The following is an 18,170-nucleotide window of genomic DNA, read 5'->3' as shown; positions in this document are numbered from 1 at the left end:
GCCAGAGAAATAAGCATTGTGACTGAGCAGGTCTATATAGTGTGTTGCTGCACACTACATAAATCTGCCTAGTTCCAATGGAGAAGTTGTCCATGGCAACCAATCAACACTGAAGTAACATCTATAATTTGCATACTATAAAATTATACAGAGCTGCTGATTGGTTGATGGGGCCACTTCTCCACTGGCTCACTTCTCGGCTCTTATCACTGCTTAGTAAATGCCCCCCTTAGTGTGTGACTATGTATGTGAATAAGTGTGTAACTATGTACAGTATGTATGTTACTGTATTTGTATATACTGCATGTGTGACTGTACTGTATATCATATGTATGTGTTTTGTGTGTGACTATGGGGTATATTCAATTGAAGTCGAAAGCTGCCGTCTGTCGAAAAGACAGCAGTTTTCGACTTTTTTTAGGTCGGAGGGGGTTCCAACCTATTCAATCTAACCCCAAATTATTCGACAAGTCGAGGAATTTGACTTGTCGAAAAGCACGTGGATCGGCGGAATAGCTGCCAATCCGCGTGCTTGTGTCTAAAACAGGGTCAAAACCGACAGGTTTTGGCCCCCTTTTGGACCATCTCAATTCGACTTTAAAAAATGTTGAATTGAGATGCGGGAGCAGAGACGGGGGAGAGCCGCGGGCAGACGGGGGAGAGCAGCGCCGGAGGATGTCACTGCCGCCGCTCACAGCAGCGTCCACCCGGCTCTAGCAAGCGAGACCTCGCTTGCTGGAGCCGGGTGGACGCTGCCGTGAGCGACGGCTGTGATGTGGAAGCAGGGACGGGGGAGAGGAGGAGACGGGGGGAGACGGGGGAGAGCCGCAGGCAGACGTGAGAGAGCAGTGCTGCAGCAGCGTAGCCGGAGGATGTCACAGCCATCTCTCACAGCAGCGTCCACCCGGCTCCAGCAAGCAAGACCTCGCTTGCTGGAGCCGGGTGGATGCTGCCGTGAGCGGCGGCTGTGACACATCCTCCGGCTATGCTGCTATAGCGCGGCTCTACCCCGTCTCAGCTCCCGCATCTCAATTCGACTTTTTTTAAAGTCGAATTGAGATGGCATTGAATAGCCCAGGTCGGATCCATACCGACAAATGAATGTCGGAATGGATACGACTTCGGTTTTACTCGGTTCTCAAAACCGAATCTTATTGGCTCACTGATGTCACGTGTTTTGGATAGCCAATAAGATTCGGTTTTGAGAACCGAGTAAAACCGAGTAAAACCGAATCCGCTCATATGTATGTAAGTGTATATGTGTGTGCCTATGGGCAGGATCAGATATACTAATGGCGAATGTGGTTTGCCTGCGTTCCCCATATAAAATTAGGAATATATTTATTAGCACTGGTCCACATTTCCATTTTCCCTTTGCATTCCCCATATGCCCTTTATAAACTGTGTTTTCTATAGGGGTATGACTGTGTGGCATAACGTGAATAAGAGACACTACTGTGCGCTGTAATGTGATACTGTGTGGCATAATTTGAATTGGAAGTACTATTGTGTGGCCATGCCCCTTCCCCACAAGGCCACATTCCTTTTTTGACATGCCTCCCTTATTTAAAATATGTGTATGTTTGTGTGTGTAGGGGGGGGCTGCCCCTGACTTTGCCAGGGGCGCTCGAACCCCTAGATACACCCCTGGGTCCAACATTGGGGGTAATTAAGACCTGATCGTAGCAGCAAATTTGTTAGCAGTTGGGAAAAACCATGTGCACTGCAGGAGAAGGGGGGGCAGATATAACATGTGCAGAGAGAGTTAGATTCGGGTAGGGTGTGTTCAGACTGAAATCTAAATTGCAGTGTAAAAATAAAGCAGCCAGTATTTACCCTGCACAGAAAAAATTAACCCACCCAAATATAACTCTCTTTGCAAATGTTCTATCTGCCATACCTGCAGTGCACATGGGAGGTCATTCTGACCTGATCACACTCTGCCGTTCATCGCAGTGCATCGATCAGGTCAGGAGTGCGCATGTGCCAGCGCCACAGTGCGCCGGCGCATGGCTGACAGCCGACGGCTGTCGTTGCCTAGCGATCACCTCTGCCTGATTGACAAGCAGAGGCGTTCGCTGGGTGGGAGGGGGCGGCACGGTGGCATTTGGCCGCTGTTTTGTGGCCGCGGTCCGGCCAACGCAGGCGTGGCCGGACCATGCGGAGGGCAGGCTGCAGGGGCGGCGTGACGTCACACGCAGCATTTGCGAACCCGGGCAGCGACGAGTAGCTCTCGGCCAGCACGCAAAAGCTGCTTTGGCTGGGAGCAACTCCTGAAGAACAAAAGCATCGCCGCTGTGCGATGCTTTTGTACTTCTACGATGGGGCAGGAACTGACATGCGGGGCGGGCTAGCCCTGTGTGGGGCGTCCCCCTGCATGTCTGTGTGCCTGATCGATCAACTCTGAATCACCCCCATGGTTTTGCCCAACTGCTAACAAATTTGCTGCTATGATCAGGTCTGAATTACCCCCATTATGCACTACAGAAGCAAGTGCTGGAAATCTGTCCTCCTTTGGGAAAGACACATTTTTCTGAAGGGACCAACAGGATGGACCATGAATCAGTCAATGTTGGAAAATAATTTAAAACTACTGTTTGGAAAGAAGAAGAATCCAGTTAGCATAAGAATAATTAAATCATTAGCAAAGCCTTGTTTAAATTTTACTGCTTCATCTGTCAATAAATATGCCCATTGTATATACCAGGTATGGGGAACCTTCGGCTCTCCATCTGTTGCTGAACTACACATACCAGTATACCCTGCAACAGTTTTGCAATTTGGTCATGTTAAAACTGTTGCAGGGCATGCTGGGATGTGTAGTTCAAAAACAGGTGGAGGACCAAAGGTTCCCCATCCCTAGTATATACTGTAAGATGGAATGACAGTCAATTTAATAAACTGAAATAAACATTTGACAGAAAGCCCACCAAACAGTGGTAGTCAATTTTATAGATGGTATATGTAAAAGGAGAAGCGGTTATGTGACCGGCGGTCGTGAGACCGCAGGTCACTATACCAGCTCCAGAATCGAGCACAGCCAGCCACCAAGCCCGCAAGGGGCTTCATTACACTCCACCCCTTCCGTAAATCTAAACACTGGGATCTGGGCATCGGTATGGTGACCGACGGTATCCCAACCGCCGGTCACCCATACCCTATCCATGTAAAAGGCAGTGAAATGCAGTGAGGTCAATGGCTGGGGACACACATATGATATTTTGGTAAGTTTTGACTATACAAATGATTATAATAATATAAAGATGATCTGAATAATACAAATATGATATTTATAAGTTCTAAATATCATCTTTGTATTATTCTAATAATTTTTATAGTTTAAACTCTGGCGTAATTTATTTATTTATTAACAGTATCTTAAAAAGCGCTGTGTATTCTATTGTGCTTTACAATTGCAACAACAGTAAAAAAACAAAACTGGATAATAACAAACAGACATAGAAGTAGAAAGGCCCTGCTTGCAAGCTAACAATCTATAGGGAATTAGGCATTGATACACAAGGATACTGTATGTGCTATGGCCAGAACTGAATTAAGGCATTGGGAGGCCTGAGACACTTAAGACAGGGGGGACCTAAAGGTGAAAATGAAAACATAGCATTGTAAATATTAAAGATTCTTAGTCAAATATTAATAGTTAATGTAGAAGAAAAGACCAGTACTCCAAACATATCATTTTCTTAAACACAGCGGTTTATTGGCAATAACCAGACACATTTTGGACCCTTGGCTTGAGAAAGGTCTTGATGTTTTGAAACATTGATGAATATTGCTAATAAGTTTGGAGTGCCAGGATTTTCATAATGCAGAAGATGACACTCAGGGTCTAGTCAGAAAAGGGCAAATCTGTATTTCAATAATCAATACATAATGCTGACATTTCGATCCACCATCATCAGGACATGCACAAAGATCAATATAACATATTGCAGCAGCTATAGGAAAGAGGAATGAGAGATGAGCCACAAAATTTTATATATATATATATATATATATATATATATATATAACATTTATTTATATATATATATATATATATATATATATATGACATGTGGCTTGATGCAGGACAAACCACCCAGGCTAAAATGGGACCATGAGAGCTAAACTCAGTGAAGCATCAATGAAAGCACTGCCGCTGTTGAATTTATAGCAGATCCCGGAAGCTTCACTGATGTTCTATGTGCCCGCCCCCTATTTTCCTACAGCCTGCGTGCTGAACTCACAGACAGTGGTGCCAAGAGAGGGGGATAGAGGGTACAAATTACTCAGGCCCAGGTCTGACAGAGGGACTCCTCCCCCATACCTGGCAGCAGCAGAAGAAGCTTTTCTTCCCAGCACAGCACATGCTACTGTGTGCTGAGCTGCAGTGTGGCTACTGAGGTGCTTAAAATACCATTTTTTTCCCAGTATTTTTTTCTAAAGGTGCATGGCCATGCCTCCTGTGATTAGGCCACACCCCCTATATAGTACCTGGGCCCAGCCAGGCTCTCTACTGCCCTGCTCACAGAGCCTACGTAATTGCATTCACATGTCATTTGACGGACGTTGGCAGCCCAGCGGCACCGTCACTATGATGGCTGTCAGAGGGTCAGTGCCAGTGGTTGCTGGCTGTAGAGCTACAGATCAAATCGGAAATAAAAATCTGATATGTAGCAGATAGCAGGGGGCCTTCTAAAAGAAGGGGGCATCGGGGTACTTAAACCCTAAGCCTCCCTTCCCCCCCCCCCCCCCCCCTTAATCCGGCCCTGGCTATGGCATCATGGTCTAGCCACATTGCAGAGTTTATTGGTGGGTTGTATAATATAGCAATGCTGAACAGAAGTCAGGAGGATGTCAAATTGAAGAAAAAGAAGATACAATATGTGAGGAATTGTGTGGACTGTACAGAGGGGATGTAATTAGGTATGAATGTTTATGAAGGTTGTGTTTGCGGTTCCGGAATATGGTAAGCTTGCCTGAAGAGGTGAGTTTTCAAGGAACGCTTGAAGGTTTGGAGACTAGTGGAGAGTCTTATTGTGCAAAGCACGGCATTCCACAGAGTACTGTTGGTGTAGCTCAAAGGAAGTCCTGCAATTGTAAATGGGAACAAATAATGAGTCTGTATGAGAGACGCAGATCTTGTGCAGAGGTTGAGTTGGGGGATATTTTGAGATAAGCAAAGAGATGTATGTTGGTGTAGTTTGATTCATAGCCTGATATGTATTCAATTTTATATTTGTAAATGTATATTTGTATATGTACTTTCTCTGACGTCCTAAGTGGATGCTGGGACTCCGTAAGGACCATGGGGAATAGCGGCTCCGCAGGAGACTGGGCACAACTAAAGAAAGCTTTAGGACTACCTGGTGTGCACTGGCTCCTCCCACTATGACCCTCCCCCAGACCTCAGTTAGAATCTTGTGCCCGGCTGAGCTGGATGCACACTAGGGGCTCTCCTGAGCTCCTAGAAAGAAAGTATATTTTAGGTTTTTTATTTTACAGTGAGATCTGCTGGCAACAGACTCACTGCAGCGAGGGACTAAGGGGAGAAGAAGCGAACCTACCTAACTGGTGGTAGCTTGGGCTTCTTAGGCTACTGGACACCATTAGCTCCAGAGGGATCGACCACAGGACCCGACCTCGATGTTCGGTCCCGGAGCCGCGCCGCCGGCCCCCTTACAGAGCCAGAAGCAAGAAGTGTTCCGGAAAATCGGCGGCAGAAGACTTCTGTCTTCAACAAGGTAGCGCACAGCACTGCAGCTGTGCGCCATTGCTCCTCATGCACACCTCACACTCCGGTCACTGATGGGTGCAGGGCGCTGGGGGGGGGGGGCGCCCTGAGGGCAATATAATACACCTTGGCTGGCAAATCATCACAATATATAGTCCCAGGGCTATATATGTGATAAATTACCCCTGCCAGAATCCATGAAAAAAGCGGGAGAAAAGTCAGCCGAAAAAGGGGCGGGGCTATCTCCCTCAGCACACTGGCGCCATTTTTTCTTCACAGTGCAGCTGGAAGACAGCTCCCCAGGCTCTCCCCTGTAGTTTTCAGGCTCAAAGGGTTAAAAAGAGAGGGGGGGCACTAAATTTAGGCGCAATATGTGTATACAAGCAGCTATTGGGGGAAAAATCACTCAGTTATAGTGTTAATCCCTGCATTATATAACGCTCTGGTGTGTGCTGGCATACTCTCTCTCTGTCTCCCCAAAGGACTTTGTGGGGTCCTGTCCTCAGTCAGAGCATTCCCTGTGTGTGTGCGGTGTGTCGGTACGGCTGTGTCGACATGTTGGATGAGGGAGGTTACGTGGAGGCGGAGCAGAGGCCGATAAATGGGATGTCGCCCCCTGTGGGGCCGACACCAGAGTGGATGGATAGGTGGAAGGTATTAACCGACAATGTCAACTCCTTACATAAAAGGCTGGATGACGTAACAGCTGTGGGACAGCCGGCTTCTCAGCCCGCGCCTGCCCAGGCGTCTCAAAGGCCATCAGGGGCTCAAAAAATGCCCGTTACCTCAGATGGCAGACACAGATGTCGGCACGGAGTCTGACTCCAGTGTCGACGGGGTTGAGACATATACACAATCCACTAGGAACATCCGTTGCATGATCTCGGCAATGAAAAATGTGTTACACATTTCTGACATGAACCCAAGTACCACATAAAAGGGGTTTTATGTTTGGGGAGAAAAAGCAGCCAGTGTTTTGTTCCCCCATCAGATGAGTGAATGAAGTGTGTAAAGAGCGTGGGTTCCCCCGATAAGAAAACGGTAATTTCTAAAAAGTTACTGCTGGCGTACCCTTTCCCGCCAGAGGATAGGTCACGTTGGGAGATATCCCCTAGGTTGGATAAGGCGCTCACACGTTTGTCAAAAAAGGTGGCACTGCCGTCTTGGGATACGGCCACTTTGAAGGAGCCTGCTGATAAAAAGCAGGAGGCTATCCTGAAGTCTGTATATACACACTCAGGTACTATACTGAGACCTGCATTTGCCTCAGCATAAATAGTGCTGCCGCAGCGTGGTCTGATACCCTGTCAGATAATATTAATACCCTAGACAGGGATAATATTTTGCTAACATAGAGCATATTAAAGACGTTGTCTTATATATGAAGGATGCACAGAGGGATATTTGCCGGCTGGCATTCAGAATTAATGCAATGTCCATTCTGCCAGGAGGGTATTAGAGACCAGGCAGTGGACAGGTGATGCTGCCTTTAAAAGGCACATGGAGATTCTGCCTTATAAGGGTGAGGAATTGTTTGGGGATGGTCTCTGGGACCTCGTATCCACAGCAACAGCTGGGAAGAAAAATTTTGACCTCAGGTTTCCTCACAGCCTAAGAAAGCACCGTATTTTCAGGTACAGTCCTTTCGGCTTCAGAAAAGCAAGCGGGTCAAAGGCGCTTCCTTTCTGCACAGAGACAAGGGAAGAAGGAAAAAGCTGCACCAGACAGCCAGTTCCCAGGATCAAAAATCTTCCCCCGCTTCCTCTGAGTCCACCGCATGATGCTGGGGCTCCACAGGTGGAGACAGGTGCGGTGGGGGCGCGTCTCGGGAACTTCAGGGACCAGTGGGTTTGCCCACAGGTGGATCCCTAGGTTCTGCAAGTAGTATCACAGGGATACAGGCTGGAGTTCGAGGCGACTCCCCCTCGCCGTTACCTCACATCAGCCTTGCCTGCTGCCCTCGGAGAAAGGGAGGTAGTACTGGCGGCAATTCACAAGCTGTACTTCCAGCAGGTGAAATCAAGGTACCCCTCCTTCAACAAGGCCGGGGTTACTATTCCAAAATGTTGTGGTGCCGAAACCAGACGGTTCGGTGAGACCCATTCTAAAATTGAAATCCTTGACCACTTATATACGAAGGTTCAAGTTCAAAATGGAATCGCTCAAGGCAATTATTGCAAGCCTGGAGAATTTCATGGTATCACTGGACATCAAGGATGCTTACCTGCATGTCCCTATTTACCCTCTTCACCAGGAGTACCTCAAAATTGTGGTACAGGATTGTCATTACCAATTCCAGATGTTGCCGTTTGTCTGTCCCCGGCACCGAGGGTATTTACCAAGGTAATGGCCGAAATAATTATCCCGTACTTGGACGATCTCCTTATAAAGGCGAGGTCCAGGGAGCAGTTGTTCGTCGGAGTAGCACTATCTCAGGAAGTGCTACAACAGCACGGCTTGATTCTGAATATTCCAAAGTCGCAGCTGGTTCCTACGACGCGTCTACTGTTCCTGGGTATGGTTCTGGACACAGAACAGGATAAAAAGGGTTTCTCCCGGAGGAGAAGTCCAAGGAGTTGTCGTCTCTAGACAGAGACCTTCTAATACAAATACAGGTGTCGGTGCATCAATGCACGCGAGCCCTGGGAAAGATGGTAGCTTCTTACGCAGAAATTCCATTCGCCAGGTCCCATGCAAGGATCTTCCAGTGGGATCTGTTGGATAAATGGTCCGGGTCGCATCTTCAGATGCATCGGCGGATAACCCTGTCTCCAAGGGCCAGGGTGTCGCTGTTGTGGTGGCTGCAGAGTGCTCATCTTCTAGGGGGCCGCAGATTCGGCATACAGGACTGGGTCCTGGTGACCACGGATGCCAGCCTTCGAGGCTGGGGGGCAGTCACACAGGGAAGAAACTTCCAAGGACTATGGAAAAGTCAGGAGACTTCCCTACACATAAATATTCTGGAACTAAGGGCCACTTACAATGCCCTAAGTCAGGCTAGACCCCTGCTTCAACACCGGCCGGTGCTGATCCAGTCAGACAACATCACGGCGGTCGCTCATGTAAACCGACAGGGCGGCACAAGAAGCAGGATGGCGATGGCAGAAGCCACAAGGATTCTCCGATGGGCGGAAAATCATGTGTTAGCACTGTCAGCAGTGTTCATTCCCGGAGTGGACAACTGGGAAGCAGACTTTCTCAGCAGACACGACCTCCACCCGGGAGAGTGGGGACTTCATCCAGAAGTCTTCCAAATGATTGTACACCGTTGGGAAAGGCCACAGGTGGACATGATGGCGTCCCGCCTCAACAAAAAGCTACAAAGATATTGCGCCAGGTCAAGGACCCTCAGGCGATAGCTGTGGACGCTCTGGTAACACCGTGGGTGTACCAGTCAGGGTATGTGTTCCCTTCTCTGCCTCTCTTACCCAGGGTAATGAGAATAATAAGAAGGAGAGGAGTAAGAACTATACTCATTGTTCCGGATTGGCCAAGAAGAGCTTGGTACCCAGAACTCCAAGAAATTATCTCAGGAGGACCCATGGCCTCTGCCGCTCAGACAGGACCTGCTGCAGCAGGGGGCCTGTCTGTTCCAAGACGTACCGCGGCTGCGTTTGACGGCATGGCGGTTGAACGCCGGATCCTGAAGGGAAAGGGCATTCCGGAGGAAGTTATCCCTACGCTAATTAAAGCTAGGAAAGAAGTGAACGCAAACCATTATCACCGCATATGGCGGAAATATGTTGTGTGCTGTGAGGCCAGGAAGGCCCCAAAGGAGGAATTTCAGCTAGGTCGATTTCTGCACTTCCTACAGTCAGGGGTGACTATGGGCCTAAAATTGGGTTCCATTAAGGTCCAGATTTCGTCTCTATCGATTTTCTTCCGAAATAGAACTGGCTTCACTGCCTGAAGTTCAGACTTTTGTTAAGGGAGTGCTGCATAGTCAGCCCCCGTTTGTGCCTCCAGTGGCACCATGGGATCTCAACGTGGTGTTAGATTTCCTGAAGTCGCATTGGGTTGAGCCACTTAAATCCGTGGAGCTACAATACCTCACGTGGAAAGTGGTCATGCTGTTGGCCTTGGCGTCGGCCAGGCGTGTATCGGAATTGGCGGCTTTGTCATGCAAAAGCCCTTATCTGATTTTTTATATGGATAAGGCGGAATTGAGCACTCGTTCCCAATTCCTTCCTAAGGTGGTATCAGTTTTTCATGTGAACCAACCTATTGTGGTGCCTGCGGCTACTTGGGACTTGGAGGATTCCAAGTTACTGGCCGTAGTCAGGGCCCTGAAAAGTATATGTTTCCAGGACGGCTGGAGTCAGGAAAACTGACTCGCTATTTATCCTGTATGCACCCAACAAGCTGGGTGCTCCTGCTTCTAAGCAGACTATTGCTCGCTGGATCTGTAGCACGATTCAACTTGCACATTCTGCGGCTGGACTGCCGCACCCTAAATCAGTAAAAGCCCATTCCACGAGGAAAGTGGGCTCTTCTTGGGCGGCTGCCCGAGGGGTCTCGGCTTTACAAATTTGCCGAGCTGTTACTTGGTCTGGTTCAAACACTTTTGCAAGAGTCTACAAGTTTGATACCCTGGCTGAGGAGGACCTAGAGTTTGCTCATTCGGTGCTGCAGAGTCATCCGCACTCTCCCGCCCGTTTGGGAGCTTTGGTATAATCCCCATGGTCCTTACGGAGTCCCAGCATCCACTTAGGACGTCAGAGAAAATAAGATTTTACTCACCGGTAAATCTATTTCTCGTAGTCCGTAGTGGATGCTGGGCGCCCATCCCAAGTGCGGATTGTCTGCAATACTTGTTTATAGTTATTGCCTATCTAAAGGGTTATTGTTGAGCCATCTGTTGAGAGGCTCAGTTATATTTCATACTGTTAACTGGGTATAGTATCACGAGTTATACGGTGTGATTGGTGTGGCTGGTATGAGTCTTACCCGGGATTCAAAATCCTTCCTTATTGTGTCAGCTCTTCCGGGCACAGTATCCTAACTGAGGTCTGGAGGAGGGTCATAGTGGGAGGAGCCAGTGCACACCAGGTAGTCCTAAAGCTTTCTTTAGTTGTGCCCAGTCTCCTGCGGAGCCGCTATTCCCCATGGTCCTTTCGGAGTCCTAGCATCCACTACGGACTACGTGAAATAGATTTACCGGTGAGTAAAATCTTATTTTACAGTAGAATACAGGCAACCAATGGAGGGACTGACAGAGTGGACCAGCAGATGATAAACGTTTAGTGAGGAAGATCAGCCTTGCAGCTGCATTGGAAGTACACTGGAGTATGACAGGTGAGGCTATGCCTCCCTGCCTACCCTGAGCGCATGTCACTGGTCAATGGTGTATGCCCCTTAAGCCAGAGTATGTTTTAATGATGTATTAAATAAGCACTAAAATAGGTGGATCCAGGATCAGACCCATAACTAAATGAAGTCATGGTAAAATACATTTGACAAAATCAAGATCACAAGCAAGATATGCTCTCTACATGTAAGAGAATCAACATCCAAACCATACATTATACCCTTTGTAGGTGCATTTAAGTGAATACAGCAGTAAACGTCAATTAAGGTACAAAATTATTATATTATGTTTGTAGTATGTTTATAAAGAGGAAGGGACAGGGTAAGGGTTAATGGAGGTATTACAATAAATTTAGGTAGTCACAATATTCTGCTTTCATCATAAATAATGTTGACGATGGCGTAAGTAATAGCCAGGATATTTTATTTTTTAATTGGACTATTGTTGTCGTCCGCATAATGCTAATTTACCAATCAAACATTATAATGTTAACAGTAAAGTAAAAAGAAACATATAATCTGAAAGCAGATCCTGATGTTTTATAGATTTAATGACACTTACAGTAGGCCTATACCCTACTGTTTTTAATATATTTGCATATCATATATATATACATCCTGTATTTTTCATGAACAGTCATGACTAGATTAAAGTAGGTTTTGATATTCTGAAAATATAATATAAACTATCACAGCCCTGAAACTGTTAAGCTCACAGATATGGACTCCTCCAGTAAGTGTCTTCCTGCATTATTTATTGTATTTATTTATTAACAGTTTCTTATATAGCGCAGCATATTCCCTTGCGCTTGCATTATCAGGAGTTAACCTAGGTTGCAAACATTAAGGGACACACACTAATCATAATACAGTAACCAGAACCTGAAATGGTCAGTATGTAGCTACAGTAGATAATTATTATATAGAGGACAACTTTAAAGTAGAAATTTCACCCTTTAGTAATCCCAACCAGCACCAGTGCTTACATTCAATTAAAATAAAACCCTTTTAAAAAAAAAAGTATTTTTTTCTAATTTCTCTCTGAACTGAATGAAAAACACTCAGTACAGGGTCTCTTGTACCTACGTACATTGACCCAACGTATTTGTAAATACAAAGTATTTGTTATTATCTTTTTCACATTGGTTCATTTTCTCATCTTAAATAATACATCTGGTAACTATATAAAGAAAATTACAAATTCATTGACATGCTGTATGTTCACATTTTTATCCATCCATGACCAATTCTTAGGCAGATCGGTCTTCTTGGCTAGATCTCTCTTTGCTTGAAATGGATGTTTCAGGATAGCAACTGGGCGTTACTGCTGTGGTCAGATGCACAAGATCTGTGTCATAGGAGTATCATGGGAGTGCCATAGATATAGAGCTAGATTTTCATGCTATTCTGAAGTCACTTGTGCAGAGAAGGGAAGGCTATTTCTGATGGATCCTTTGCACTAGTAATGATGGTTGCAGTTGTGTTCGGGAAGAGTGGGTGGTGCAGCTTAGTAGTATGGATTCTTGCTTTAGGTACAGTAGTAAATCTGGTTCCAGAGGTGACACGCAAATACAGCCACCTTGCAGCCAACTCATAATGAGGTCCTATATGTCCAAGTCAGTAAAAACATGATGATACCCTTGATCAGACAGAAAAGCTGTACCTGAACAATTCTGTGTAGAGTGTTGCATAAAATTGTTTGTGTATAGAATTTATTTATCATAATGGCCATAATTACATTCCCATAATTACATAACTATTTGAATTTTCTGATTTAGATCTCTTCAATGGAGACAAATCTGAAAACAATAGAGGAGGAGAACAAACTTATAGAGCAGAACAATGAAAGTCTTTTGAAAGAGTTGGGTGGTCTAAGCCAAGCCCTTATCTCAAGTCTTGCTGATATCCAGCTTCCACAAATGGTAAGATACTAGTTTCCCATCCACAAATTACAGTACTTTACATTAAGATATTGGTGATCTGCATCGAAGTATTAAGTATACGCAAATACGCATAGTAAGTAAAAGACTTAAGAGCTGATTCCAATATCTACTTTAAGGGCGTTTTACATTCGCTAAGGGGTCTATTTACTAAGCCTTGGATGGAGATAACATGGACGGAGATAAATGACTAGCCAACCAGCTCCTAGCTGCCATGTCACAGGCTGGGTTTTAAAAATGACAGTTATGAGCCGATTGGCTGGGACTTTATATCGGTCCACTTTATCTCCATCCAAGGCTTAATAAATAGACCCATTTATCACTGCTGCACCACAGAACATGATTTCAGAACGATTACTGTAATGTGGGCAGCACATTGAGACACTGGCCCTCATTCCGAGTTGATCGCTCGCTAGCTGCTTTTAGAAGCAGTGCAAGCGCTAAGCCGCCGCCCTCTGGGAGTGTATCTCAGCTTAGCAGAAGTGCGACCGAAAGGATTGCAGAACGTGGTTAATTTTTTTTCAAGCAGACCTACTCCTTCCTTGCGATCACTTCAGTCTGTTTAGTTCCTGTTTTGACGTCACAAACACGCCCTGCATTCGGCCAGCCACTCCCCCATTTCCCCAGACACGCCTGCGTTTTTACCAGACACGCCTGCGTTTTTTAGCACACTCCCGGAAAACGCTCAGTTACCACCCAGAAACACCCACTTCCTGTCAATCACTCAACGATCAGCAGTGCGACTGAAAAGCCTCGCTAGACCTTGTGTGAAACTGCATAGTTTTTTGTGAAAGTACGTCGCGCGTGCGCACTGCGGCCCATACGCATGCGCAGAAATGCTGATTTTTAGCCTGATCGCTGCGCTGCGAACAACAGCAGCTAGCGATAAACTCAAAATGACCTCCATAGAGAGATAGATGATTCTAGTAAGCAAAACAACCATAAACACAGCTCTTCTAATGGTCAGTATTTGCATTATATTGGATATAAAAAGTGTTTGCCTCTTACAAAAAAAATCACAAACGTTTTCTGACATTAAATAATAAAATGTCTTTATTCAAGAATTGTTACCACTAATGAACACAAAATACTTTGTAATATTAAATTAAATAACAAACACTATTAAGTTTTTCATTTCTCCACAAATAGCATATAAAAAACATAGACTAACAAATGTACCCAATTTCCTATGATACAATTAAAACCCTAAATAAATCAGTTGTCATCATAGGGCACATAGTTATTCAAATATACTGTAGTTAGGTCTACCTATATACAACTGGATGCACTTGCATGTCTAATCTGCATTTTGCAATAAATGGCCAATGACTACAAAACAGACAATGCAAGCTTTGCATAAAAACAGACATTGCCATTTTGTCCTGCAATACCATAAACTGGGTGCCATTGCACAATCATATAACACCAGAAATGGACATTGGGGTGATTGGATGAGACATAAAGTACAGGCAGGGTTGGACTGGTCCACAGGGGTACAGGGGAACCCCCAGTGGGCCCCACTGACTGGGTGCCCACCTCTTCCTCTAGAGATCAAGTTCTAGATTGTGCACTTGAATAATACATTATACATATGTTACCTTATACTGCACAGGACTATGTTGTGTTTTCTACAGTGCATTGCTGTTATTAATCTGGTACATTATCATGCATGGACTAGCAGTATTTACTCTATAGATATATTTATCTAGGTGCCCAGACCATGCACTTTCTAATGGTTAGCCAAGTCTCTATGGCCACACCACAAAGCATGGGCTACTACAACTGCATTCCTCCCGGTGAGACCTTCATTCCCCATTCCGACACAGAGTACAGGGAATAATTAGAACTTCTTGCTAAAGAAAATGGAAATTACTGAAGGCCTGTTGGAGAGTTTAGAAGATATATTTCTGGGATAAGACAGCTCCCTGTGTCACACGTGGCTGTTGCTTTGTAATTGGAAGCACCTAACAGACAGTCTCCTTGTGCAAGGATTTAGGCACAATCCTTGCACATTTTGCATATATCTGGTAGGGTACCAAACATAAATTAGGTGTACCATAGTAATAAGACATGTGTAGGAAATGGATTCCCCATGTAAATACAGAAACATAGAATTTGATAGTAGATAAAAACCAGTTAATTTTTTTCAGGAGCCAATTAGCCTACCAGTAAATTTTTGGATTGTGTGTGGAAACCGGAGTACACGGAAGACCCACGCAAGTACAGGGAGACAAACTCTACACAGTTATCATCATGGCAGTAATTGAACCCATGACCTCAGTGCTGGGAGTCAATAATCAAATAGGTTGATCGCATAAATGATCCAACGTTCAGTTTCCTGATAATCGTGAAACTGCGCATGTGCAGGACCCATTCTGCACATGTGCAGAACAGGTCCTGTGATTGTATTGCAGTAATGAGATTGCCTCTGCCTGATTGACAGCCAGAGGCATTTGGGGGGAGGACGGGGCAGCCAGCGCTGCTGAAAATGTGTCGCCCCCGTTTTCCGGGAGTGACGAGGCATTACATATGCAGTTTCTACAGTTTAAATGTGTCGCCCCCATTTCCGGTAGTGGCCAGGCATTACTTATGCAGTTTACACAGTTTACTGATGGTTGCAATTTCATCTGCAATGGCAGGCTGAGTAAGCCTGAGACTACCTGTTGCAGGACTGCTTGTGAGGCCAAAGAAACTGCGTATGGAACGCAGTCCTTGGCCTCGCCACTCCCAGAAAATAAGGACTACACGCCCCCGTTTTCAGCAACGCCAGCCACCACCGCTGCCATCCCACTCCCCAAATGCCTCAGCCTGTCAATCAGGCAGAGGCGATTGCATTACTGCAATGTGATCGCAGGGCCCGTTTGCATGTCCAACCTGAATTAGCACTCAAGATCCTTTTGTAAAAAATTAATTTTCTGTAATCAGTATCCAACTAAAATATGAAATGCTCACTACTCAGATTAAACTAACAACATAAAATAAAGCAACAGTGCACACATGTAAGACTCTGAATGCATTGTCACAGATAATAAAGACACAAATGGGAGATAATAGCTAGGTATAAAGAGAAATCTTTAAGATATTACACCTATATTGTCATTGTGGCAACTGTATGACTTCAGGTCGAGCAGTATATATTGTAGTATCTTAAATACTGTATGAGTCTGCCCATAACCTACTGGCCAATGGTCCCGAAACACAACCGATTCCTGGACTCAGTATAAACACACAATATGTAAACATATTGGAAAGGGCACTACCAAGATTTGATCATTCAGTTATATTTCTGAAAGTACCCACAGTCAGGGTCGGACTGGCCCACAGGGGAACAGGGGAACCACCGGTGGGCCCTAATGCCTGTGGGCCCTCCTCCTCCTCTAGGGATCAAGTTCCAGACTATCCTAGAGCACTGGATTTATACATATGTTACATTATACTTCACAATAATTTGGTTTATTATATATTTACCAAGGGGCACAGAACATGTAATGGATAGTCAAACCTCTGTGGTGGCTGGCCATGCCCCCACTGGAACCTGGCTACACCTTTAAGCATGGGCCCCTATATCAGCATTCCCCCGGTGGGCCCTTCATGCCCCAGTCCAACACTACCCACAGTCCAGAACATATTTGACCAGTCATGGGATATAAATCCATGTTTGGGTCAGTTATAATGGTGGGAGAGAATAAGTGGTAAGCCAGACCTAGGAATTCAAAATAATGGCATATACCTTATTTCAAATATTGAATTTAATTTATTTGTATGCTAACTTACTCTTGCTCAGTAGAAAACAAATGGATGCAGTCTTTAAAACCCTCATGAATACGTAAACATTTTAACTTGCAAAGATTGCCACAGCTGTGAGGGACATGTAGAAACATTTAGCAGGTTTCTATAGCTAATTTATAATTCTGTATAGTAAATATATTATGCCTCAGCTGACCTTAATCATAGGTGAGGTTAAGTAATAATAAGTTCAATAATGCATTTCAAATTTCAGAGAGAGGTATTTCAGTTAAGATGCAGGAATATAACATACTTTAATATTTTTATATATTGTCAGTCATTTATTAAATGCCTTTAATAACTATATGTGTCTTGACTGCCGTCTGCCATGTCAAATATTTTGTAGTTTTTATGAGTGCAGTGCCTATATTAGATATTTATTATTATTATACTTTCTTCCTTAATTGAAAGGTGTAGTGAGCATCCATAGGCTCACATAGGCTGCTGCAGCTGTTGTAAAATTAATATTATCCATTTTTGCAATTGCATTTATATATATTTTCTATTAGCACCCAAATCTTGTTTGGTATACATCTCTAAATGCATACCTCCCAACATATGTGATAGCAGAGGAGGGACTCCTTGCGTGTGCCTAAGGCACCCACCAAAAAGAGGCATGGTTTCATGGGGAAAGGGGCATGGCAGCACAGCACATCCCTGCTTTCGTCACTGTGGGGGTGTCCCCAGCACTCACAAAGATGCTGGGCTGCTCCCAGTTCCTTCCCCTCACTGTATAGATGCCGTGAGAGTGCACCCTCCAACTTTCCTCCACCATGGTTGGGACGGCAGGACAGTTGGAAGTTATGTGAATAGTATCACTCAAATGAGTATTATTCTTAATATCTATCTATCTATATATCTATCTATCTAGTAGAAAATCAACAAGGCAAAGAACCAGACATACAAAAAGCATGATGAAAGACTATACAGTCAAGGTACTGTATAAAACAGTTGACATAAACAACAATCAGGATTAAGGAACAAGGATGTACTGATGGAAAAGTTTGGAACAGTCAAAAAGACATGAGGAAGTATTGCCATGACCCTGAAAGCTTACAATCTAATGGAGAGGAGAGATGCATGACAAGAGGGGGTGAAAGGGGTGTGAGAATATTATTATAGGGAGGTTGGGCCAGTAAGGTTGGAGTTAGGAGGAAGACTGATAGGCTTTGATGAATTGGTGGGTTTTTAAATGATTTTAAAGCACTGGAGGCTGGTGGAGCATCTGATTGGGTATGTTCCATAAATGTAGCATGGTATGTGGAGACAAGAGTGTGATATGGTTATCACCGCGGAGTTAGATTAAGTCAGACATGTAGGGCATGTAAAAAAATGAGGTCAAGGAGTTTGAATTGAATGCTAAAAAGCATAGTTAGCAAGTGTAGAGAATGGCAGAGCTGTCA

At 44.9% G+C, this 18,170-nt stretch overlaps 1 protein-coding gene across 7 annotated transcripts in view; it reads left to right on the top strand.

Moving 5' to 3' along the window:
* The window catches only part of ST18 (ST18 C2H2C-type zinc finger transcription factor), a 340,135-nt gene that overhangs the window by 316,110 nt on the left and 5,855 nt on the right, over positions 1-18,170 (top strand). For 6 of the 7 annotated variants that reach the window (XM_063923709.1, XM_063923708.1, XM_063923707.1 and 3 more), the window contains one exon: positions 12,820-12,963. The exons of the other annotated variant lie outside the window; for it this stretch is intronic. In XM_063923709.1, coding sequence (XP_063779779.1) covers positions 12,820-12,963 — 144 coding nt within the window. The remainder of the gene's footprint in view (positions 1-12,819; positions 12,964-18,170) is intronic. 7 annotated transcript variants of the gene reach the window in all.

The sequence above is a fragment of the Pseudophryne corroboree genome, chromosome 5, assembly GCF_028390025.1.
Source record: "Pseudophryne corroboree isolate aPseCor3 chromosome 5, aPseCor3.hap2, whole genome shotgun sequence".
Classification (NCBI taxonomy): Eukaryota; Metazoa; Chordata; class Amphibia; order Anura; family Myobatrachidae; genus Pseudophryne; species Pseudophryne corroboree.
This window is presented reverse-complemented; position numbering and strand designations above follow the sequence as displayed.